General features: G+C 35.6%; 1 protein-coding gene across 2 annotated transcripts in view; it reads right to left on the bottom strand.

Annotated features, from left to right (window-relative positions):
* LOC5566564 (tyrosine-protein phosphatase non-receptor type 9) overlaps positions 1-23,961 on the bottom strand; it is a 206,880-nt gene that overhangs the window by 121,852 nt on the left and 61,067 nt on the right. For both annotated transcript variants that reach the window (XM_021851024.1, XM_021851023.1), the window contains exon 2: positions 10,132-10,368. In XM_021851024.1, the coding sequence (XP_021706716.1) occupies positions 10,132-10,368 (237 nt within the window). The remainder of the gene's footprint in view (positions 1-10,131; positions 10,369-23,961) is intronic.

The following is a 23,961-nucleotide window of genomic DNA, read 5'->3' as shown; positions in this document are numbered from 1 at the left end:
AGTTTTGTTTCCAAGACGGTGTCCAAGAACTTTTACCACCGCTAGCTTTCACTAACGGGTCCAACGAAGACACAGGTCCTAAAAGGATCGCAAAGAGAAAAATAGTAGAAACATAGTACTGAAAAGTACTGTTTTTTTAAGAACGGAAAAGTACTGCTTTTATAGCACTGGGAAGTCCTGTTTTATTGCTATAGGTAGTTTTTTTTTAAACTTCCAAGAGCAGAGAGAATTTGGGTACACACAGCACGAATGTACAGTACGCACTTCCTCGTGATTTTTTTTACATAGAAATGCGTATGCAATACCGTTTTGCGACTTCCAAAAAATTATATTTTAGGTCCCTTTTTCCCACTGTGCGTTGTTAGGATATTGATCTTCTCACTTTCGACCGCGTGATCGTGTAATAAACGGTTATAGTGCAGTGAAGGAGTAGCAGCACAGGGGAGGGCCACATGTACATCAAACATTCGGTTAACAACTGCGTGCAACGGCGACTGGCAACAGTTCATTTTAATTTAATTGTGAAAACTCACTGGCGTGATCCGTTGCTTCACCATTCGCGAACTTTTTCGTCGACGTCGAGAGTCTTTTGATTGGTGGATTGAGGGGAATTGTTGTGCGTAGGAAAAACGGTTACTGCTTTCCTTGATTTATTGACTCATTACAATTAGAGATTAACTGGCATCAGCAGCAACTACAGCAGTGCAGAAGACGATGACGACGGCCAGTCAGCAGCAATTGCAATCGCTTGGATGGATACCGCGTGGAGAAAGTTTGCAATTTATGTGCCCGGTTTTGGACTGTACTCGAGTGTGTAAGGTAGGGTGGTCCATAATGATCGAACTACAATAATCTCATATTACAGCTTAGGGATGGTACAAAAATTATGTCACGCTAAATTTCAACTTTTTCGACCCCCCCCCCTTTGTCACCTTTTTTGTATGAGTCCTCCGAAATTTTTGTAAGGCTTGTCACGCTTGGCTTGACCCCCTCCCCCCACCCTCGGAGCGTGACGTAATTTGTGCATGACCCCTTACCCGGGTTCGGCTCAAATATCCACAATAGCTGCGGGAGGTGCAAATGAATAAAATTGGGAGTTGTAACAGAAGTTGATATTCTCAAAATAAAATTGGAACACCTTAGTGTTGGGGCTACGTCGCGTCGCGCACAGTACCGTGCCGTTATCGTGTGATATTCGATACGCAGGAGATGAGATGATTGACGAAGTGCTTTTGTGTCCGGCCCGTAAAAGTGCGAATGGAGGAACTGCGATTTTTAGGTTGTCAGTGTGATTGATGAGAGTAGCCTTAAATAAATGAAGGTGTTTCCCCAGGGTTAGGTAACCGTGACTAACCAACCGGATTGAAAAGCTATCGAAGAGCCGCGAAGCTGTCGAAGACGACGATTGCTCACAACCGGAATGGACCGTGTTGGAGTTCATTGGAATCCGATGTTGCGTCAATCTTCCGACATTGATGAGGCCGTGTCCTTGAAGATCTGCAGATGATTCGGCTGATCAACAGTTGGATAACATCCAGGCTTTTCAATGCTTGTATATGAGTAACGCCTCGTATTTATCAATTTATTGTGGATAGCAGACGAATGACATTATGATGAGAGTTAATAAATCTTTGAGCTGTTTAGTGGAATATCTATAAATAAATGGAAACCTAATTTAGTACTATACCGTTTAATTCCAGTAGAGTTTGTATACTTTGACAGATAAGCGTATTTTGACCCCAACTGTAAGGTCGTCTTCAGTGTCGTGTACCAGACTCTTCATTCTTTTTTCATTCCTTTTAATTTAAGTATGAACAATCTTAATTAACATCGGCTTTCTGACTTTGTTGAGCAAAACTCAAATCGGCCATACAAATATGATTTTCAAAATATGAATCGACACAAACCCACCGCTCCTGGTGAGTTCGTTACGCCAACATACGCGCAATTGATCCACCTGAGAATGTACTCGAAGTTCAGTTGTTCACCGACCGCGGCGGCTCCCAATCATGCCATCAATGTTTTTTTTTCCATATCGATCCGTCGGATCTTGGTGTAAAACAAACAAAAACTAAACATCACCGTAATCCTCAACCCGATCTCCCGAGTGACGGGAACGAAGCAAATTGAATTACCCGCGAGTAGCTAGACCAGGGGATGGGTAAACCTGAAAGAAGGCATACTCATCATATCGTATACAACACCGGAACAAAGCAAGGAAGTAGTAAATTATCGTTCCTTTCTCATTTTTGCTGCATTCGTAAATGGGATCGTGTTTCAAAGAACTCTTTCAGCGATCGTCTCCAATTTATTTTATTTAATAGTTCACGAAGAAAGGCAATGGTATCATAGAAAATGAGGAGATATGCGCGCATTTTCATTCTAGTGATCTAAGAATTATATATCATTTAAAATTTCAAGTGAAATTTGCTTATCTTCAAATTTTTCTATGTAATTGTGGAAAAGATCGTAAGCACTAGAAAAAAAACAAACAAAGAGTAGTTTCTGTTTCTGAATGAATAAACGTGAATAAACGTTTCATTTGCATTATGTTGGGCGGTCTGTAATTACCAATCTGTAAAAACCGTAAGTGAAACCTTCCAAATTTATTCACCAAGATGTTCATAAGTTGTAGTGAAATTGTTAGCAGAATCCATCTAGTGCAAGGACTGTTCATTTTATTAAGTGAACACCTTGTTTATGCTATATCTGTTTTTTTTTTTCATTAATGAAATCGTAATCGGTTTTCTGTGCTTCGTTCTACTACCATTGTACGATGTTATGAAAATATAAGATCTGTTCAAATGCTTTTGGCTGAAGAACTAAATAGGTTTTGCATAAACTCGCATAACAAATATCTGACACTAGGTTGCTCTAGTGATGTATCCATTTATGGTCAAATTTGCTGAAATATCACATCCTTTTACTCCCAACAAAGAGTGAAAAAACTTCTTCAAAATTGGTTTAGACTACTAAAGAAACTATATTTGTATAATAGAGAGCTAAATCGCGAGTTTTCACCGCATTCTAAAGTATAAATATTAATCTGTATGACTATTTATTGAAAAACTTTTAACTTTTTAAGAAATGTACGTATATTTACCGACCTACAGCAATCTGTAAACATTTTTCTTTTAATATTTCGATCGGTAGTTTCAGAATAACATATTATGAAAATAATACATGGAAATTAAATTCAATTTAATTACAGCAGTGTTGCCAATTTCGATTTTCATTGAACTTTGATTGATTTTCATTGTGCTTTTTTTCTTTATTGCCTTTTAAATATGGTATGGAAAATTGATTGGCAACTCTTTGAAGCAGTAGGAAAACTATATTAGTTCTTCCGTTAGGACGTATCTGAAAATTGTATTAATTTCAATTCCGTTTAAATTAAAGATATGTTTCTCTAAATCTATGAAAATTGTTTTTATGATATCTGGAAAATTGTTGCTCAAAAAATAACTTGATTTTTTAGGAGGCTTCTTATTGAAGATCAAGTCCTTTTTAGAAAATATGAAGTATGAATTGTAGAATTTTTTAGCCAATTTCTAATGATTATTGATTTCAATTTGGATTTATTAACTTTCAAAATCGACCATTAACTTTGTCCCTTATTCGTGCGAAATTTGATTATTTTGGCGGCTTTTTTATTATCACAACATTGTACAATATTAGTCGAACGATGTACAGAAACCCGATTACGATTTCATTGACAAATTAAAAAGATATAGTACGCAAAAGGTGTCCATTTTTTAAATGAATGAGATAATTGATTAAATGTATGTTTCATTTACATTTTCTTTCATATAAGAGCAACTCTCGCTGAAACCAGGCCGCCATCGGCACACATTGTTAGAATTCCAATTTTATGTCACTGATTGTTAGTATATTCTAAAATTAAAGGGTGGTCCTTTCGATTTTCTCAAATTGGCGGACCCCCGGTACGCCAGCAAGCTAAACAGTTAGCGAAAAAGCCCATTTTTTTAAATCTTAGGTATTTCTTTACGTGATATGTCTCATATTTCGCGAGGAACACAAAATTGTGGCATCGTGTAGAGAAAGGATATAGCTTTCACTTGAAGCTAAAAAAATTTTAGCGGTCATTTTTAATTTGGCCGCCATCAGAAAAACTTTTTTTTTCACCATTAGCATACCGCTCGTTTTGAATTCTGAAATCACCATCAGATAGCTGGGAAAAAACTGAGTAAGATAGGCTGCAAAAATACGATGAGCAACGCTATAAAATGAACGATTTACTGAATCAGGTTCTACGATTTTGACGTATATGACGAGTGTAATCAATGCGAACATCATTTTTTGTACAAAAAAAAAAAAAACAAGACTTCATTCGTTGGTGTTTTCTTCAAGTCGAATGAATAATAAAAGTGTTAATTTGAGTGAAAAAATCTAGCGGATGTCTTGATTTTAAGTAGTAGAATGAGTTTTTCACATGCAGAAATACCTAAGATTTATCAAAAACTGGGCTTTTTCGCTAATTGTTTAGCTATCTGGCGTACGAGGGGTCCACTAATTTGACAATACTGTAAGGACCACCCTTTAGTTTTAGCATATACTAGCGATCTGTGACAGAAAATTGGTATTCTAACGATGTGTGCCGATGGCGGCCTGGTTTCAGCGAGAATTGTCCATAACAAAGTCGTTTTGTATAGAAACAAATACTTAGTTACAGCTATGAAATATAAAACTACACTGCGACAAAAATTGAGCGTGAATTAATAAGGGAATGTGCTGAATAAATTCAATGATTTTCTCTTCCGTTCGGTATTCATATGTAATTCTTGTCATTATCATTAACGATCTTTTTTACAAAGAGTACACAATATGATATTTGGTCGAATGACGTTTAGTCGAAAGAGTGTTTGATCGAACGGGCATTCCGTCGAATGGACGTTTGGTCGAAAATGTTTGATTAGAATAGAAGGCATATGTCATCGCACTGACAATTCGTCGAATTTTAATACTATAGAAACAAAGTTTTACTTTTAGTTAACGTAACCATTCAAAACTGTCACCCTAAATTTTGTTATTCACCCGAAGTTATTAGCTCCGTCAGGAAAGCCATATATTTGTTATAGGAATGATGTAAAGCCGGAAGTCTCCATAAACTGATTGATTATTAGTAGAGAAACGTATCCAAGGCGCCGTATCCGTCACGTATCCGGCTAAAGCGTTAGGACTCATACAAAAATTTTTAATATTCCATACAAAATGCGTTACGGGGGAATTGAAATGTTCGATTTTATCAATGCGTAATAAATATACGCTGCCCTATTGTCGACATTTATGATTCCCTACGGCATTTTTTACGTGTCGTTTTAAATATGATTTTCGCGTTTTCAAGTCTTATCAACATCCGTAAATTACAAGACTCGGAAATCAACAAAAGATCCTGAGCAAGGATGAAAAAAAATCAGCTCTAACGACAAACAACATGATATTTGAATGGTCCAAGAGGGCCACCGCTCTTGCAGCAACATGATTTCAGCACCTCACCACGCGCGCTAATCATAGATATATCGAGCATCCGATGAACTGTTTGTCGTAGGACAAAGGGTTTGTCGGATATTGTAGCAAGTTGCGATTAATGCGAATTAATTTAAAACTCACGGATAAACTTTCTCACATACCATGCACGATTGACTTTCAAATTAAAAACGACAAGCTAGGAGACAAATCGAGGAGTGCAATCAGAAAAATCCTCTAAAATTATGACTTTGATTCGCGAACAATTGATCGTCAGCTCACAGGCCGAGCGATTCATTTTTCGCGGAGCGGAGTTTGTTATGATGGCTTGACGACTAAGGGTTTATCGTTGTTGCTATGATCGCATGATAAAGAACAACCACGATGCATCATTTGTTTTATCATGATCACTAGATTTCGATCCTTGATCCTGAGCACTCTCTCCGAATGCTTCCATTTGAGAAGTTTAGCAGTAATGAATTCAAAAAAATCATTATGTTCACATCGTATGTAATTAAAAAACTTGTTGAGGAGTTTGTTTTAGAATGATGATTTTGAAGACAATGATAAATTCAATAAAGCCAAATATTTTACTCAATGTGCAAAAAAACGCTTTTGAAAAGATATCACCATCAAAATCCAAAATATTTTCATAACTTCAAATCAGAAACAAATAGTCGTATACAGTTAAAAAATAGGATAATTGGCTATCGACAAAATGTTTGTTCGACCAAACGTCCTTCGACCAAATGTCATCCGACGAAATATTCTAAAATTTTTTGACAAGATGGGTTGAGTGACACAACGTCGGAAGACAAAACGTCGAATCCCAAAACATCGAAGGGACATAACATCGAAAGGACAAAACGTCGAATCATGTTTTTCTTTTAAAAGACAATCATTCATCTAAAAAATGTTTGTTCACTTTCAATTTTCCCTTTTCGACGTTTTGTTCGTTCGACGTTTTGTCCTTTCATCGTTTTGGCACTCGACGCTTTGGAATTCGACGTTTTGGCTTTCGACGTTTTGTCCCAAATCGAGCTCAGTTTTCGACATATCTTTCGATGATTTTTCAGCTGCTCACGAGACAACATGATTTATTCGGAAAAATCAGGAAAAACAGATTGTGAAATTTTCGTTAGAATTTAAACATTTTCCAATCTTCTGGATTTTTTTTTGAATACAGTCACCCCACGCATTTGAATCACCCACAATTTATGAATCAGCTGACTTCAAAAGACAAAATTATTATCAAACTTGTCACAAAACATCACAGAATTATTTTTACTGATAAGAAACTATGTGTAAAAATAATTCTGTGATGTTTTGTGACAAGTTTGATAATAATTTTGTCTTTTGAAATCAGCTGATTTATAAATTGTGGGTGATTCAACTGCGTGGGGTCACTGTATATATGTAGGAAATGTACACTTTTAAACTCTCAAATTTTACAAATGGTAATCGTATGTAATTCACGACAGTTTAAGGTCGTTGAACCTCTTCTTGGTGTATTTCGTCCAAACTTTCACAGTATCATCTGGAAATCCAAACTGGGTCAACTTTATATGTAGGTAAGTCGCCAATTGGGTCCTAAAGCCCTGTCCCAATTTTAGTGCCAAACGCTTGAGTTTAGGCCAAAAACACATGTTTACTCAATTTTCTAATGTTTTCCGTTGGTTTAAGCCCAAAAAAATTTTTTTAGATTTTCTCACATCCTTTGGCTTAAACTCAAATTTTGGGTGTATTTTGTTTTCCGTGTCCCTTACAAAATGTCAGATAGGAACAACCCCAGTGGCCGAACTAAAACCCCTGTGGTGTTTTTGTCGACTAAGCGAACGTCAAACATGATCTTAAGTGTCAAGGTTCATTTATGGACCCAATTTTTAAATTAACGTTTAAACATGATATAGCCGTAATTTGAGTGGGAAAAATTGCTAAAGTAGTTGCAGTAAGATGCTCTTTCGTGTTATTGAATAAAAACAAGATTTCATTAACAATTTTAGGACCCAATTGTTAATTAATCCATAAACAAAACGAATTGTTCAACATTTTATGAATCACTTTATGTTAAGAATTCGTAATATGGAGCGAAGGAAGCGTTTCGTTGCATTCTTTTATTTTGTCGATGCCAAATGTATTTGACGTTAGGGGATCGCCACTGATATCACTATTAATGAATCAATGTTGTCTAACAATGTTTAAGCATTCATTATACAAACGTTTGTTTTGAAGTTTACATGTACACGACGAACAGGCTGGAATAGCCTAGAACTCGATAATTTAAATGTGCAATATAAAAACGTGTTTTTGTACAAAAATAGTTGACCAAAGTCGAGTAAAAACAATAGCAAGGGTTAATGAATGGAAAAATGTATATTTTATTGATTGGCATTTCTAATTCTCAAACGATTTCTAGGAAAATTATTACTCACATTTGAAGTTCTGGACGAGATTTTAACAAACTCTCTAATTTTTTTGGTTGTTTTCCACACCGTCTCTGGCTAATCTTCCAGTAGAGTTTGATGAGGATCTTTCAGAAAGCAGATTTAAGATTCCTTCTATAGTTGCAGATTACTACAGAAGGTTCACTAGGTTCAGGTTCAGCAGAGGAATTCCTGGACAAAATCCCCGGAGAAAATCGTGGTGCAAATCGCCAGAGAAATCAGTGGAGGAAATTCTCGGATAAATTATCTGAATAAATCCCCGAAGCAATTCGTAGAAGAATTCCTGGACGAAATCTCCGGTGGAATTTCTATTGGAATGCCTCTGAGAAACTTCTGGAAAAAAAATCCCGAAGGATTTCAAAGAAACAAATTCTGAGAATTCTTGGCGGAAGGAAAGAAGGGAATTTCTGGCCAAAATATACGAAGAAATTTCTGATTGAAATACCTGAAGGGATTCCTGGAGGAAATCCCCGGAGGTATTGCTGTAGCAAATCCGCGGATGAATTCCTGAAATAAGTCCCCGTAGAAAATCCAAGGGGAAACTGCTGGTGGGAATCCATGGAGTAGTTCCTGGTGGAAATTTTGTTAGACTCATCGGAACATCTTCGGTATAACTTCTGGAAGAGCTCCTGGAGGACTCTGTTGGAGGATTCTGTTGAAGGACTTCATCGAGGAATCTTTAGATGTATTCTCGTAGAAATTCTTGGTGGAATTGGACTGGAAGAATTCCTGCAGGAATTTCGAAAAGCTTCCCCGGAGAAATAGCCTGATGTTCGCTTTCCATCTTAAAACACTCAACTTTTGCACCCTCACCTCACCTACTAGACTACAAAGCTATTTCAGGGACAAAAATCCGAACTGGTAAACAAACATATGTCAAACCAGATTTCAAACAGCTCAAATATTGGTTCGAATCCGACCAAAAATGAACTAGGCAGCTAGCCTGTTCCAAAAAATTAGACCGGAAAACTGGTATAAAATAAAATTGGAACTTCATTGGCAACATCGAATCAAGCTTCATTTTTTACTATGGTCCAAAAATTTGGACCAAGCCTGTGATTTGGTCCATCGGTGAAGTTGCCCTAAGTTTTGCCAGAATCTCCTGCATAAATTTTCTCAGAAATTTTTTTATGGGAAATGTTTACGAAATATTCACCTGAGTTCTTTCAGAAAGCTAGCCAGGATTTCTTATTTTTCTTGACACTTCCATTTCCCAATCACACTATATTTGTTTTTATATATATTACAAATATCTATCTCTTTTTGATGGAGTTTTAAATTTAATTTTCATCAGATCACGAAAATAGTGACTTTAGTGACTATTTTTCCGAAAAAAGTGACTTTAGTGACATTTTGTTGGAAATAGTGACTTTAAGTAACCAGGTCGAAAAAAGTGACCAGGTCATTAAAAAGTGACTTGCTACCAGCCCTAAACTATAGGTATCGCTAAAATGAACGGTTTGTGAGCTTTTCAAAAAACGCACGAATTCGGCAAAACACAATGCATTGATCAATGTCATGAGAAAATACCTATGCATTGATCAATGTCATGAGAAAATACTTATAAGATGTTCACGTCGGAGAAATAGGGGATTAATCTCATCTTTCTTCAACTCCGTAAATGGGACTAGCTCTGGAACAATGATTCCGTTTTCCTTGCGTTCTCTTCACGCAGCAGCACCATTTGGAAGGCACTTGTCTGCTTGGTTGGTTTATAAACACAATTATCATCTTCACGCCATCGCCGAAGAAACATCCCACAACACGTCAAATTAGAACACGGGGAATAATTGGAACCGAAAACGATGATCACTGGGAACCGAGACTGATGACATCATTTGTGAATGGCGTGGTTCCTATGGATCGTCCATATATTGGCGGAAGCCGACCTTCTGATACCTGATGTACTATCATACTTCGTACGAAATTAGATTTCAAAATGTGTAGAATAACATTTTTGATCTGTAAATTTACGTCTTTGAAAACGCTCGCATATGTAAGGTCCTGCATCTAATTTTACATTTGTTTTCTTGACGTGCAATTTGTGTATGGAAGATTCAAAAATCGAGTATGACCCATCACGTTTTGCAGAACTATTTCATTCCTTGTGAGTGGTATGTAATTATGGACGAACCCTTAATACAGCTAAATAACTATCCACATGGTATCATAAATTACCAAACGTTTCGATGACACTTACCAGTATGGTGAACTTCCCCGTTTCGAGTTCGGCTCGCAGCGGATCCAGCATCGGATCGAACCCGTACAGACCCTCCCGTTGCCGGATCAGTTCGTGCTGTTCATACAGGGCTACCGCTCGGGGAATGTCAAATTTCCGTGCCAGCAGGAATTTGGTCGCGATCGCCGGTGTGACCGCCTTCCGGTTCGGGTCATTGCTGCTGGAACTGTTTATCAGGTCTATGAACTGTTTTACTGCCTGCGAAGGGGAAATACAGAAAGAAGAAAGAAAGAGACGTAATGAGAATACGGGTCGCGGGAAGTAATTAATAAATTACTCATTTAATGATTGTAGCGCGAATCAGACTGTGAAAGACAAAACAGCTGCTTTTTATGGTTGGTAGTTGAGAAGCATTGCAGTTTTTGGTTTTTAGGTTGACGGTGAATTGGGAATTTTTGACGCAAGTACTAAATGCACACTTAATGCAAGTATAACATTCTTGAAGATTTTTTTTTCTACCGATAACTAAATATTGGTATATTAGGATGGTCAATTTATGAGACTTACTATTGAAACTAGTAACTTTTTCAGATTTGCAAGTCTCAAAAATAGGCCTGCCACCAGCCCTGCTAATGAAATTTTGTTATTATTGCTGTCATATTTTTTAAAGAGATTTCACACTCGGAGGTGCATCATCTCATTATACTGAGTCAATGAAATTTGTGGAAAATTACACAATCAATTAGGAAACACATAATTTACGAAACAGAAAGTGAATTTTGGACGCAACAAAATTAAAAAAAAAATCATTACTTTCTATTGGTCACCGAACAACGGAACGGGCCCAAACCCGAACCACCGAACGTCACTTTCACCGAAATAATTTCGCCAATCAAAGTTGCGGCATTTAGCGGTGGTATATGACGACGACGATCTCCATCAGCGTTGATTGTGTACGGCCGAACTCCTGCTCTGCTAATTATAAATCAACACAAATTAACTTCGCTCATTAAAGACTGAAATTGCTGATTGATGAGCACCCGACATTTGCCGATCAATGTGTGTAGGATCATTTTCCGACCGAAAATGGTTTTCGCGCGCGCGTGTGGCCTTGCTTGACATCCCGAGCAGAAGAAAATAACTACTGAATACCAAATTGAGGTATTCCATACCAGATAATTTCCAATACTTACAACCTGAATGAGGTATGAATTAGCCCTGCATAAGAGGTAAAATACCTCAAATAATACCTTCATCATATTCTACAAATACCAAGCTAATAACTAGATCAGGTATTGTAATACCTAAATAATACTTGATGGATTTTCATATAAAAGTGAAATTTTTCAATACTAGTTCAATACCTCCAGCAGTCCTCAGTAGCTGTCGAATACCAAAATGAAGTATTTTCAATTGTTTTAAACATTTTTTTCAAATACCATTATAATACCAAAATGAAGTATTGATAACTGAACAATACCTAATTGTGGTATGATACCAAAATATGGTATGCATAATTTATTGGCGAGTTATTCTTTCCTCCTCGGGATGTGAACGTCACACACAAACGCGACTGAACAGCGTGAACTATCACCATTTTCCGGGAAAAATTACAAATGTGTTTGACTTGTAGGTTAAAATATTTTCCTAGTTGACAGAGAGCGTAAAATATTGGCTCTTGTTGTGGACAATTATATGAAATCGTTAATACTTGCTTTAAATATCAAACCACAGACAAATAAACACTTAGAATAGAACGCAATCAAAATCATACTCTTGAAGACATGTACGCCCAATGCTAAAATCATTGTGTTTGGCCGACGAGCCAACAGGTGGTGCTGCGAGTAACGGATTGACTACCTATTATATATTTGAATCAACCATTGACATGAATTTTCAAGTTTAAAAGTTTTTGGAGAAAATCATTATTATGAATATTGCCCATAAAAGCATAACTAACCCATATGTTATACCTTTATTTTTAAACATGGGGCACCAACTTTATATTTTTCCACAAAATGTAAATTTTCATATGCGTAGAATAGAACATATTAAAACATGAATTTTGCGATGATAAGAGGGTTTGTGCTACTTTTCTCCGAATGTCGTTTCCCCGAATGTCGGTTCCCCGAATGCCAGTTCCCCGAATGACCCGTTTCCCCGAATGCCATTTCCCCAAATGACCCGTTTTCCCTAAATGTGGAGCAGTTCAAATAGGCGCTATAACAGTTTTCAGAGGCAGAATAGTGAATAATAAAGAACGATAAGCAATCAAAAGAAGGAGGTACAGTGCTGTTCTGAATAATAGCAGCGCATGTTGATTATCATACAAAATGCTCAACTTTGACATGCTGTAGTTTTGTTCCCTTTCAAGCAATCGAGTTGAAATTTTCTCCACAGAACTACAAATATGCCCAATTTTGTAAACACTAAATTTCAAAATTTTCTAAGCCCCTGCCGGAAAGTGAGATACTAGATGAAATTGTTCGAAAAAAATAGCAGTTTTAAAAATTTGAATTTCGGCTTGACATTATAGTTTTAAATTGTATATCACTTACCATTGGAACAATCTCCTCCTACTTATCAAACCTGCACCTAAACCGAAAATGTTTAAAATATTTGTAGAAGAAAGATTTTAAAATGAAAAACTGCTATTTTTTTTTGAAACATTTCACCTAGTGCCTCACTTTTCGACAGGGACTCAGAAAAAACTGAAATTTTGTAGTTACAAAATTGATCATATTTGTAGTTCTGTGGAGAAAATTTCAGCTCGATTGCTTGAAATGGAACAAAACTACAGCATTTCAAAGTTGAGCATTTTGTATGAAAATCGACATGCGCTGCTATTATTCAGAACAGCACTGTATTTGGTCATTCTAGGCTATAAACATATTGCCAAAAATGCTGAGGACGGTAAAACTCGTAAGAACCGCCAATCAAATAAAGAATGGTGCATGTCAGAAGACCAGTACGTTCACCACCCTGAAATGTATAAAGATATGACAATTATGAGTTCTAAAAACATTTCGGGGAAGTGGGATATTCGGGGAAAAGGGATATTCGGGGAACTGGCATTCTGGGAACTGGGGTTCGGGGAAACGACATTCGGGGAAAAGTAGCACAACCGATAAGAGGTGTTTATCATGATCGAAAATCCATATGGGACATTTATGATTTGATGAACAGCATATTGTCTAAGATATTCCAGAGATTTCTGCAAACACTTGAGAAAGCCTTCTTACAATCTTTCCAATTTCTTTGAGATTGCCTTCTTGCAATCTTCACATAATTATTTGAGGTTGTCCACACAAATTTATCTAGGCATTTCTGTGTAATCCTGATCGTTTTACAGTACGATTTTTGAACGTGTAGGCTGAAGAAAGAGAGTCTTTCAGAAGAAACGAAAGAACCACCTTTTATAATTCTTATTGAAAGCAATCGAAAAAACTTTCACTGCGTTGTTTAAGGCCCAAGTAAATTTCAAACATATGTCAAAACTGGAAAAGCTTTTCTCCGTATAAATAAAAACAAACTATTTGTTGATTATTACGGAGGAAACTGTTTTTCTATTTCGAGTTTTGCTCGTATTTTGGTTGGGCCATAAATAATAAACCATCATTTCTTAACTATTACTCAGTCACTTGATCCATTAATTGGTTTCCTTGGTACATAATTTGATTCCAAGATGTCGCCTGACATACATTTTTTGAATCAACAGAACTATTTTACAACGTAATTCAAAAATTCCAATCCTACTGCAATTTTTCTGATAATATTTGAAGGAAAACTTTGCGTTTATTTTTCCTGTAGTTTCTGCAAGAATTTCTACATGAGAGCAATTCTCGCTGAAACCAGGCCGCCATCGGCACCCATCGTTAGAATTCCAATTTTATGTCACTGATCGCTAGCTTTCGATAAAACTTAAGGGTGGTCCTTTTTGTTTTCTCAAATTGGTGGACCCCTCGAACGCCAGCTAGCTAAACAGTTTGCAAAAAAGCCCATTTTTTGATAAATCTTGGGTATTTCTTCACGTGATATGTCTCATATTTCCCTTGGAACACATACCAAACTTAATGGCATCGTATAGAGAAAGGATATAGCTTTCATTTGAAGTTAAAAAAAATCCGGCGGCCATTTTGAATTTGGCCGCCATCTTGAATTTTGTTAGAAAAATCGTTTTTTCACCATTAGCGCACCGCTCGTTTTGAATTCTGAGATCACCATCAGAAAGCTGAGGAAAAATTGCGTAAGATAGGCTACAGAAACAAGGTGTGCAATGGTATTTACCCTATGAAATGAACGATTTTCTAAAACATGTTCCACGATTTTGACGTATATGGCGAGTGCAATCAATGCAAACATCATTTTTTGTACAACAAAGATACAAGTTTTCAATAGTTGGTGTATTTTTCGAGTCAGATGAAGAATAGGAGTATTATTTTGAGTGAAAAAATCTGGCGGCCATCTTGGATTTTGACGCCATCTTGGTTTTAAGTAGTAGAATGAGTTTTCACCTTGATAACACTCAACATGTTGAATTTTAATGCCACCGTTGCACTTACTATTCTTCTTGTTCTTTTTTTTTCCTGACGTTACGTCCCTACTGGAATAGAGCCAGCCCCTAAGCTTCAAAAATAAATTAACAAGTAAAATTTTTTAACGCTTATTTGCCACCTGAATGATTGTTCTGCATATCTGCGAGTTGAAAAATAGCATTAATTCTTTCATTTATTTGGTCTAAAACCATTGATAGAAATGAACAATCTGTTGAACAGCTAAAATAAGATAAGAAATAAAGAATCTGTTTGTTTTTTAACGGAGATCTTTAATTAATTAAACATGAAGAGCGCTGAGATGGTAAAAAATCATTCTACTGCTAAAAACTAAGATGGCGTCGAAATCCAAGATGGCCACCAGATTTTCCAAACTCAAAATGATTCACCTGCGTTTCGGCATTACGTCCACATTAGAACAAAGCCTGCTTCTCACCTTTCAATTTCGCTATTTTTCACATGCATGTTGGGTGTTAGTGAAAACAATACTTTATGATTCAGAAAATCAAGGATTTTTTTGCTTAAAAATTTAAGATTTCCATTCTAAATTAATGCACTTTCGGAAATGTTTTACGTTAAAACTACAGATATTACCACAAAACTTACTAATGTCGCCACAATTTATAAACTTCATTCGATGACAAAAAAAAGCATATGGTAAAAAAAAATATTTGTTTATTTCAATCAATGTTTTTGGACGGTTTTTATTCATTAAATTTATTTATTCATAATAACTGAATTCAAAGATATGTCGAGAATTATTCTGTTATTAAAAATCGTATTATAAAAGAAAATTCCTATTTAATAACCTGTATTTATAACTAACAAAGCTGAGTATCAGGCTCGGTTCCACTAGGGACGTAACGTCAGGAAAATGAAGAATAATAAGAAGAAGAGTATACGTAACCTTGTTTTTATTGGTAACCTCTAAATTAGACATGCTGAGTGCTATCAAGGTGAAAAATTCATTCTACTAGTCAAAATCAAGATGGCGTCAAAATCCAAGATGGCCGCCAGATTTTATCACTCAAAATAATACTCCTATTCTTCATCTGACTCGAAAAATACACCAACTATTGAAAACTTGTATCTTTGTTGTACAAAAAATGATGTTTGCATTGATTGCACTCGCCATATACGTCAAAATCGTGGAACATGTTTTAGAAAATCGTTCATTTCATAGGGTAAATACCATTGCACACCTAGTTTCTGTAGCTTATCTTACGCAATTTTTCCTCAGCTTTCTGATGGTGATCTCAGAATTCAAAACGAGCGGTGCGCTAATGGTGAAAAAACGATTTTTCTAACAAAATTCAAGATGGCGGCCAAATTCAAAATGGCCGCCGGATTTTTTTTAACTTCAAATGAAAGCTATATCCTTTCTGTATACGATGCCATTATGTTTGGTATGTGTTCCAAGGGAAATATGAGACATATCACGTGAAGAAATACCCAAGATTTATCAAAAAATGGGCTTTTTTGCAAACTGTTTAGCTAGCTGGCGTACGAGGGGTCCACCAATTTGAGAAAACAAAAAGGACCACCCTTAAGTTTTATCGAAAGCTAGCGATCAGTGACATAAAATTGGAATTCTAACGATGGGTGCCGATGGCGGCCTGGTTTCAGCGAGAATTGCTCATGAGTTTCTTCAGAAATCATTCTAATAGTTTATATTCTATAAATTCCTTTAAAAAATCTTGCTGGAGTTCTAGCAAAATTCCACAGATAAAAATTCTCAAAATTTTTTGAGATTTTTTCAAATTTTTCTGCTTTGGGTTTTAACAGTTTTTCAAGATGTTATAGTGGTGGTATATTTTTGCTTGTTCTCGTGTTCATGACAGCTGTTCACGAATGCGAGAAGGGATTTTTTCCGTGCACTAGGTTAACAGATTTTAAGTTGAGCGAGAATTCTTTCATCTGAGATTTGTGCATCTATAATTCTTCCATAAATTCCCCAGAAACATTGTCTGACGTACTCCAAATCAGGCCTGCCCATCTTTTATGGATCACGGGCCAAATTTCAGATACAATAATGTGTGGCGGGCCAATTTGTTTTTGTGTAGCAATTTCAAAATTTATGGTAAAAACAAATGAGTTAAAAAAAATCATTTGGAGTAATTGAAAATAGATATTTACTTCTCGGATAACCTTGCCGAAGATTTTGTGAGAATTTCGCAAGAATTCGGATTTTGTATTCTTTTATAAATTCTGCCAAAAAACTGAGAGTATGTTGTTCATGATTTCATGTCAAATTTTCATTTTTGTCAGAATTTTTTCACAAATCCAGCGCAGAGTTATCTACAAATCCAGCGCAGAGTTTTCTTAGAATAAAGTCTTGGATATTGCAAGAATTCTGCGCAGGGTGCCTTAAAAAGTGACCTAAGGATTCCTGCTCATAATTCTGTATGAAATTCTTTAAATTTTGTGGGGTTCGGAAGGGGTCTCATATTTGGCGAAAAACAGGAATATGTGAAATCCTGCTACAGATACTGTGGAAATCTTGCCCAACATGTTGTGACAAATATGCCCAAGTTTTCTGTGGAATTCAAACAATAATTTCATGATCAGCAGTTTGTAAGAATCCGTCATATTATTCACTGATATATTGTTTAGTATTTAATTTTAAATCGACAATATTTGTTTGAACACCATATACATTCAATTTTGTCTGTTCTAATTAATACTCCTATTTATTTGTTTTTGGTTTTTTGAAAATAAAATCATTGATTTATTGAAGAAGTAATCATTGGTTTATTGGAAATGAAATCATTAAAGTTTTGGATAATCAAACACAAATGTAAAGAATCTTACAAACATTTTAAAATTAGATAATCTAAACTTGTAACAATTAGCTTGGGAATGTTCAGAAATCAAGTTAGAAGAGCAGCTAAAGAACCAGGTATGAGAAGGTATGAAGGACTCCAAGCTATTCGCGGGCTGCACAAAATGAAACCGAGAACGGGATTTGTTCCGCAAGCCGTACATATTTTTTCAGCTTCTAGTGCTTTCTGGTAAAAGTTCTTCTTTAAATCTATCAGTAATTTTTCTTGTAATTTCTCAAGATGAATTTTTCTCTACAATTTTTCCGTTGATTTTTCCTGGAATTATATATTTATGATAAATTCTTAAATATGTATCCAAGTTTTTTTCTTAAAAAATCCTTCGGAGATTTGTTTTAAAAATTCTTATTTTTTTAAATTTTTTGTATTTTTTTTCTTATTTGCCTTACGGATTTCCTACAAATTATGTGCTGTTTTCTACCGCAATTTCTGTGATTAAAACTCTTGCAGCAATATATTTAGGAATGTTTTCAAAAAAATATTTTGAATAGCTCCAAACATATCCCCTAAGAATTAGAAATAGAATCATCTGAAAGTTTGCCTCGTTATCCCTGTACAGTTGATCTCTCTTCTTCTGGAAATTCCTTGCAAACTGCACTTGAGACTTGAGAAAAAAAAATCCAATCGAAACATTGTATTGGAAATGATTCCAACGTTTTCTCAAGTGATTTTAACGGAAGTCCTTCGGAAATGTTAATAACATGTATTCTGGAGATTCATACCAACTTCGACAATTTCTTCTAGTGCCTTTTATTACTTATTCATTCATGAAGAAATTTGCTGTGTAAACAAATTAATGTTTAGTGGAATACCTATAAGTAGATGAAAACCGAATTTAGTACTAGTAAAGCCGTCTTCAGTGTCGTATACTAGACTCGACTTCGGTTTTTCATCTACTTATTCTTTTAGGGTTTTTGTAGAAGTTCACTGAACTCTACCTCCATATGTAACTAAAATATTGCATTTCATTCTTTCATCCGTCTGTTTATTCTCTATAGCTACTCTCTTCTCTGTGGTTTCAAGAATATGCTTAGACTTAGAGATGACAAGTTTGTTCTTCCATCAAAATGCTAACGTGTTTGGAATATTATCCCGATTTCGATAACCTCGAATGCTGTTACCCTAAATGCCAAAATAAAAAAAAACAAAACAAATTGAAGGCGTCGGGACTAGAATCCATCTCCCTACCTATAAGAGTTACTCACGTGAGAAATTCCTTTATCATTTCTTTAAGGAAATGCTCTGAAAATTCATATAATAAATTTACTGGTGATTTGTTGATAGACTGGTTGAAATATTTCGCTACAATGTCCTCCAACAGCAACCTCAACAAATGAAATTAGGGGTTTTCAGAAATACTAGCATACAATTTTACAATAATACCGAATATATTATAACAGAAAGAAACGAAAGAAGAATATATTATAACAAAATGAATCATTTTTTCATTAAAATCTTCCATAATTAATCTTTTGCCATTTTTTAGTTAGTCTAAATTATTGTGGTAACATGATGTTTCGATTGCGGGAAGTTCCAAGCGGAGTTTGGTTAAAATACATTTATGTAAAACTGTAGAACTTTTTGAACAATAATACATGAGCCTTAAAAAAGATAAAATTCATTTAATGAAGAAAGATTTAATCTGCACACTTCAAAAAATCATATGATGTACGGTTTTTGGGATGCACATAAAAGAAGCGAGCCGAGTGACGTAAACTTGTGTCAAATTTTAAATACGTTAGTGTCTGATTCGGAAAATGTCGATCACAGTTCCATCATTTTCGTGCCCTTTAACATGTAAAATTACATTGTTTGTCCAATACATCTTCAACGTTCGTATGAATTTTTATTTCCAGTGTATATCCTGTGTGTAAATTTATAAAATTTGTCCTGACAAAGTATGTCTCTTAAAATAATGAAAATTACATGATGTAAGTGATGGAATGAAACAAAAACGTTTCGTTTTTGTTTCATTCCATCACACACACTCCCAAAAAATCATGTGATTTTACATCTTTTGGATGCACATAAAAGAAACGAGTGAAATGTCGTAAATTTGTGCCACATTTTAAATACCATAGCGCCCGATTCGGGAAATGCCGATCGTGGTGACATTGTTTTCGTGTTCTTTAACATGTAAAATTACATTTTTTGTTCAATACATCTTCAAGCACACGGTTTTGTGTCGTTTTATCATTTACATCAAATGCCATTCAGTCATATTGTGGATTATGTCCACAGTAATTTTCATTATTTTAAGAGGTATACTTTGTCAAGACAAATTGTATAGCATGAGCATAGATAACCGTACAATTCGTGAACGACCAGAACAATCGAAGTTACACAGAGATTTAATGAATGGCGCTTGCGAGTAGCTAACCATTCTCAATGTGCACAAATCGAGAGCTCAACTTTAAAAGTCAATAACGGGACCGGCAACGTCCTTACGGTCATCGGAGAAGGGAAGGAATGTTATTTAGACAACCGTTGTTACTAGACACCGAGTATACCTCTACACACGGCACAAAATTAACAAGGCAGGCTCTTTACTGATTTTAGGGGGCCTTCCTTGGCCGAGTGGTTTAAGTCCGCGGCTACAAAGCAAAGCCATGCTGAAGGTGTCTGGGTTCGATTCCCGTTTGGTCCAGGATCTTTTCGTAATGGAAATTTCCTTGACTTCCCTGGGTATAGAGTACCTGCCACACGATATACGAATGCAAAAATGGCAACATTGGCAAAAAAAGCTCTCAGTAACTGTGGAAGTGCTCATAAGAACACTAAGCTGAGAAGCAGGCTCTGTCCCAGTGAGGGCGTTAAAGCCAAGAATAAGAAGAAGCAGCTCTTTACTGATGTAAATATCGAGTTAGATTGTAAACGTCACATGTCACTCCTATTTTACCACATACCTTCCGGACCACTTTATCATTTTTTTTTCGTAAATGTGTTCGAGTTAGATAGGAAGTCGTCGTCAAGTAGCTGTCAGTTTTCGGAATATATCACCTTCTTAATATAATACACCGTGCCTCTGCATCTCCACAGTGGTCATGGAAAGGATATTGGGTTAGTGGGATATGGTAAAGATCTGGGAGTCACCAACGGTAATGCGATCCAGAATGTATTCACGCCAAACCGGATTCGCGATATTTTTCAATAATTGCTTTGTACGCCGAAAAAGTGTTCATTGCTCGCCCCCACAAGAGCAAGCGACGCGATCAATAGATCAAACACTACTAACGGATCGCGGCATTTTTCAACTACTATCGGAACGACGCGCGACATGTTTGATCGTGCCTTCATCGCCCACCCCCGCAGGAGTAAACGACAAGGTCAAAGGATCAACCACTACTGACGGATCGTGGTACTTTTTCACTATTTCCGGGACGACGCGCGACATGTTTGCTTTATATTTTTGGTTACATGTTATAAAAATAAAAGATCTTTCAAAGTGCTTTTGGTTATAGAACTTAAGAGTTTTTCCAAAAACCAAAAGTTGATCTTGAAGCTTTATCATTATTTTTCGCATGACAAAAATCCTCATTTTTATGAACAAATTGTATGTTAGTATTTTGTACTATTCTACTTAAAGTAAAGCTTTAAAACAATCAACAATATTCCACCAACTTCTGACACTAGGTAACTCTTTTGATTTATACATTTATGGTCAAATTTTCTTAAACACAAGCCTTCTACTCCCAGCGAAAAATTTATGTGAAAAGCGTATACAAAATTGGTTTACATTACTAAAGAAACTATATTGGTATGATAGGAAGCAAAATCGTGAGTTTAAATCACATTCTAAATTATAAATTTTATTCTTTTTGGTCGTTTTATTGAAAAATTTCATACTTTTGCAAACATGCACGCATATTTTTCGATCTACAGCAATTTGTATACGTTTTTCTACAATTATTTTGACCGGTAATCTAAGAACACCATATTATGAATGAAAATAATACATGGAAATATTATGAATGGAGTCGAGTCTAGTACACGACACTGAAGACGGCCTTACATTTGAGGTCAAAATCTGCCAAAAGATACCAACTATAGTGGAATTGAATGGTATAGTACTAAATTCGGGTTTTCATCTACTTATAGGTATTCCACTAAACAGCTCGAAGATTTATCATCAATAATACATGGGAAAAAAAATCGATTTCATGTCAGCAGTGTTGCCAATTTTGATGATTTTTTGTGCTTTGAGAGATCTTCTAAAAATAAAGCATATTTTTCTCTATCATGCTTCAAATATAACGTAAGGACTAAAAAAGCAACTTCATGAACGTGTAGGTTATTTTTCATATAAATGTTATATTAGTACTTTCGTCAGGGCGTCCTTTGAACCTAAAAATTCTACTCATTTCAGATCCCTTTATATACAATATTTTTCTTTAAAAAAAAAACTATGAAAACTGTTATTATGAAAAATCTTATCTGGAAAACTGTTGTTTTTAAAAAAAATTGTTTTTGGTAAGCTTCTTATCAGTAATGCTTTTGCAAAACAAGCCTTTTTCGAAAATAAAAAAAAACATAGTTTTTGAATTTTTCAGCCATTTTCTAATAATTATTGTTTTTGATTACCTTCAAAAATCGACCTTTCTAAACAATGTACCTTGTTCATGTGAAATTTAGTTATTTTGGTGGCTCGTTTATTATCACAACATCGTACAATATTAGTCGAAAGATGTGCAGAAAACTGATTGCGATTTCATTAATAAATTAAAAAGATATAGCATGCACAAAATATCCACTTTGTAAAATGAACAGCCCTTACCAGTTATTTTTGGAACGAGAAAACAAAAATAAACAGCGTCTAGGGTTTTTTTTTTATATTGAAGAGATTTTTTAACAAAACTGTTTGTAATATATCAAGAGACCTCGACAATAACTGATATATAGTAGAGATGGTCGAGTTTTAACAATTTTCAAACCCGAACCCGACCCGTACCCGACTTATTTTATTTTTTTATACCCGGCCCGACCCGAACCCTAGACAATAATTGAAAAGCAAAATCAAATATTCAAATCCGAACACGACCCGAACTCGAGACCCGACCATCTCTAATATATATAATATATAGCCGTCCACAGACTGCCATTTAGTGTGAAAATTCGAAAAAATTACGAACATACTGTCTAATACTGTATATTTGTATTACAGTAGAGTAAGGTGGGGCAAAAGTTCGACCTTAGTGGTATAACCAAAGTTTCCAGGAAAACAATAGCCGTTAAAACAAAACAAATACCATACAGGGGATCTTCAACATATTGGCTATAATTTTGCTGAACAAACTTGTGTCAAAATATTTACCCATTTTCAGTTATAACAGTTTCAAAATTGATTGTCTTATTCGAACTTTTGCCCCACCGGTGGGGCAAGAGTTCGAATCTAGTGTGGGGCAAAAGTTCGCTGACTAAAACCCAAAATATCGATCCTTTTATGACAGGCATACTTTACACCAGCCGTAAACTTAAGTTTGCCGAAAAATACACACTAAATTTTTATCAAAAAATTGCCCAAAACCGGGTTAATTGTAATATACTCAAAAATAGCAGTTTTTTGCAAAACTAAGTGGAAATGTAAAATTTTGGTGACAGTTTTCACACGATCAGACAAATATAACTAAATTTGAAGATAATGCTGTGGATTTTAGGCAATTTGCAAATTTTTCCATGATTTTATACATGGATCGAATTTTTGCCCCGCTGATTCGAACTTTTGCCCCACTATGGGCCAAAAATGGTTTTCAGGCATTTATGCAAAATCTAATACACTTCAAAGCAACCTTATGATAGGCCTAGAAACGCCCTTACATAAAATATTGAAAAAGATTTTATCTTCAATTGGTTCCATGAAACGAAAGTTTGACCAAAAATTACAATATTCACGTCGAAAAACAACAAATAGCCATAACTTTTACAAATCTCAATCGATTTTTATGATATTTGGAGTAAAAGTCTCTTACTTCAATAGCATTCGAACCACAATGACATTTATAAGATTTGTTTTGAATTGAGCTAGAAATCTTAAAAAGAAACTCTTACCCCACTCGAAATTTTGCCCCACTTTACTCTATTTTTGCACCGTTCGAACCGCAGTGGATACCAAGCGCTTGTAAAATAGACTGTAGCACGCAAACTGAACACAGCCTCTATCACAATGCGTCTACTCACAGCTTTGTTGTCCCACATGTACCGTTGGTTGCACGTAGCGTAGCGTATGTTGATCTTGTTTTCTAAATTGTTTCCCGCAGACTGTCCGAGAAAAAAGAGGCAGTTCATAAAACGCATTATCGACAGAAAGAAAAACCCCGCTCGGCTCATTTAATTCCCCTGCCTGGCAAGAAAGCGCATAATACCTATATGCGTATGCAGATCTCAGGCGAACAGCGTATTATTACAGCCGACGGTGGTGGTTGGCTGATGACTGATGATTCTTTGGAGCTACACGTCTCTAC

This window comes from Aedes aegypti, chromosome 3 (genome assembly GCF_002204515.2).
Source record: "Aedes aegypti strain LVP_AGWG chromosome 3, AaegL5.0 Primary Assembly, whole genome shotgun sequence".
NCBI classification, from domain to species: domain Eukaryota; kingdom Metazoa; phylum Arthropoda; class Insecta; order Diptera; family Culicidae; genus Aedes; species Aedes aegypti.
Note: the sequence above shows the minus strand (reverse complement) of the source record. Positions and strands in the feature narration are given on the sequence as shown.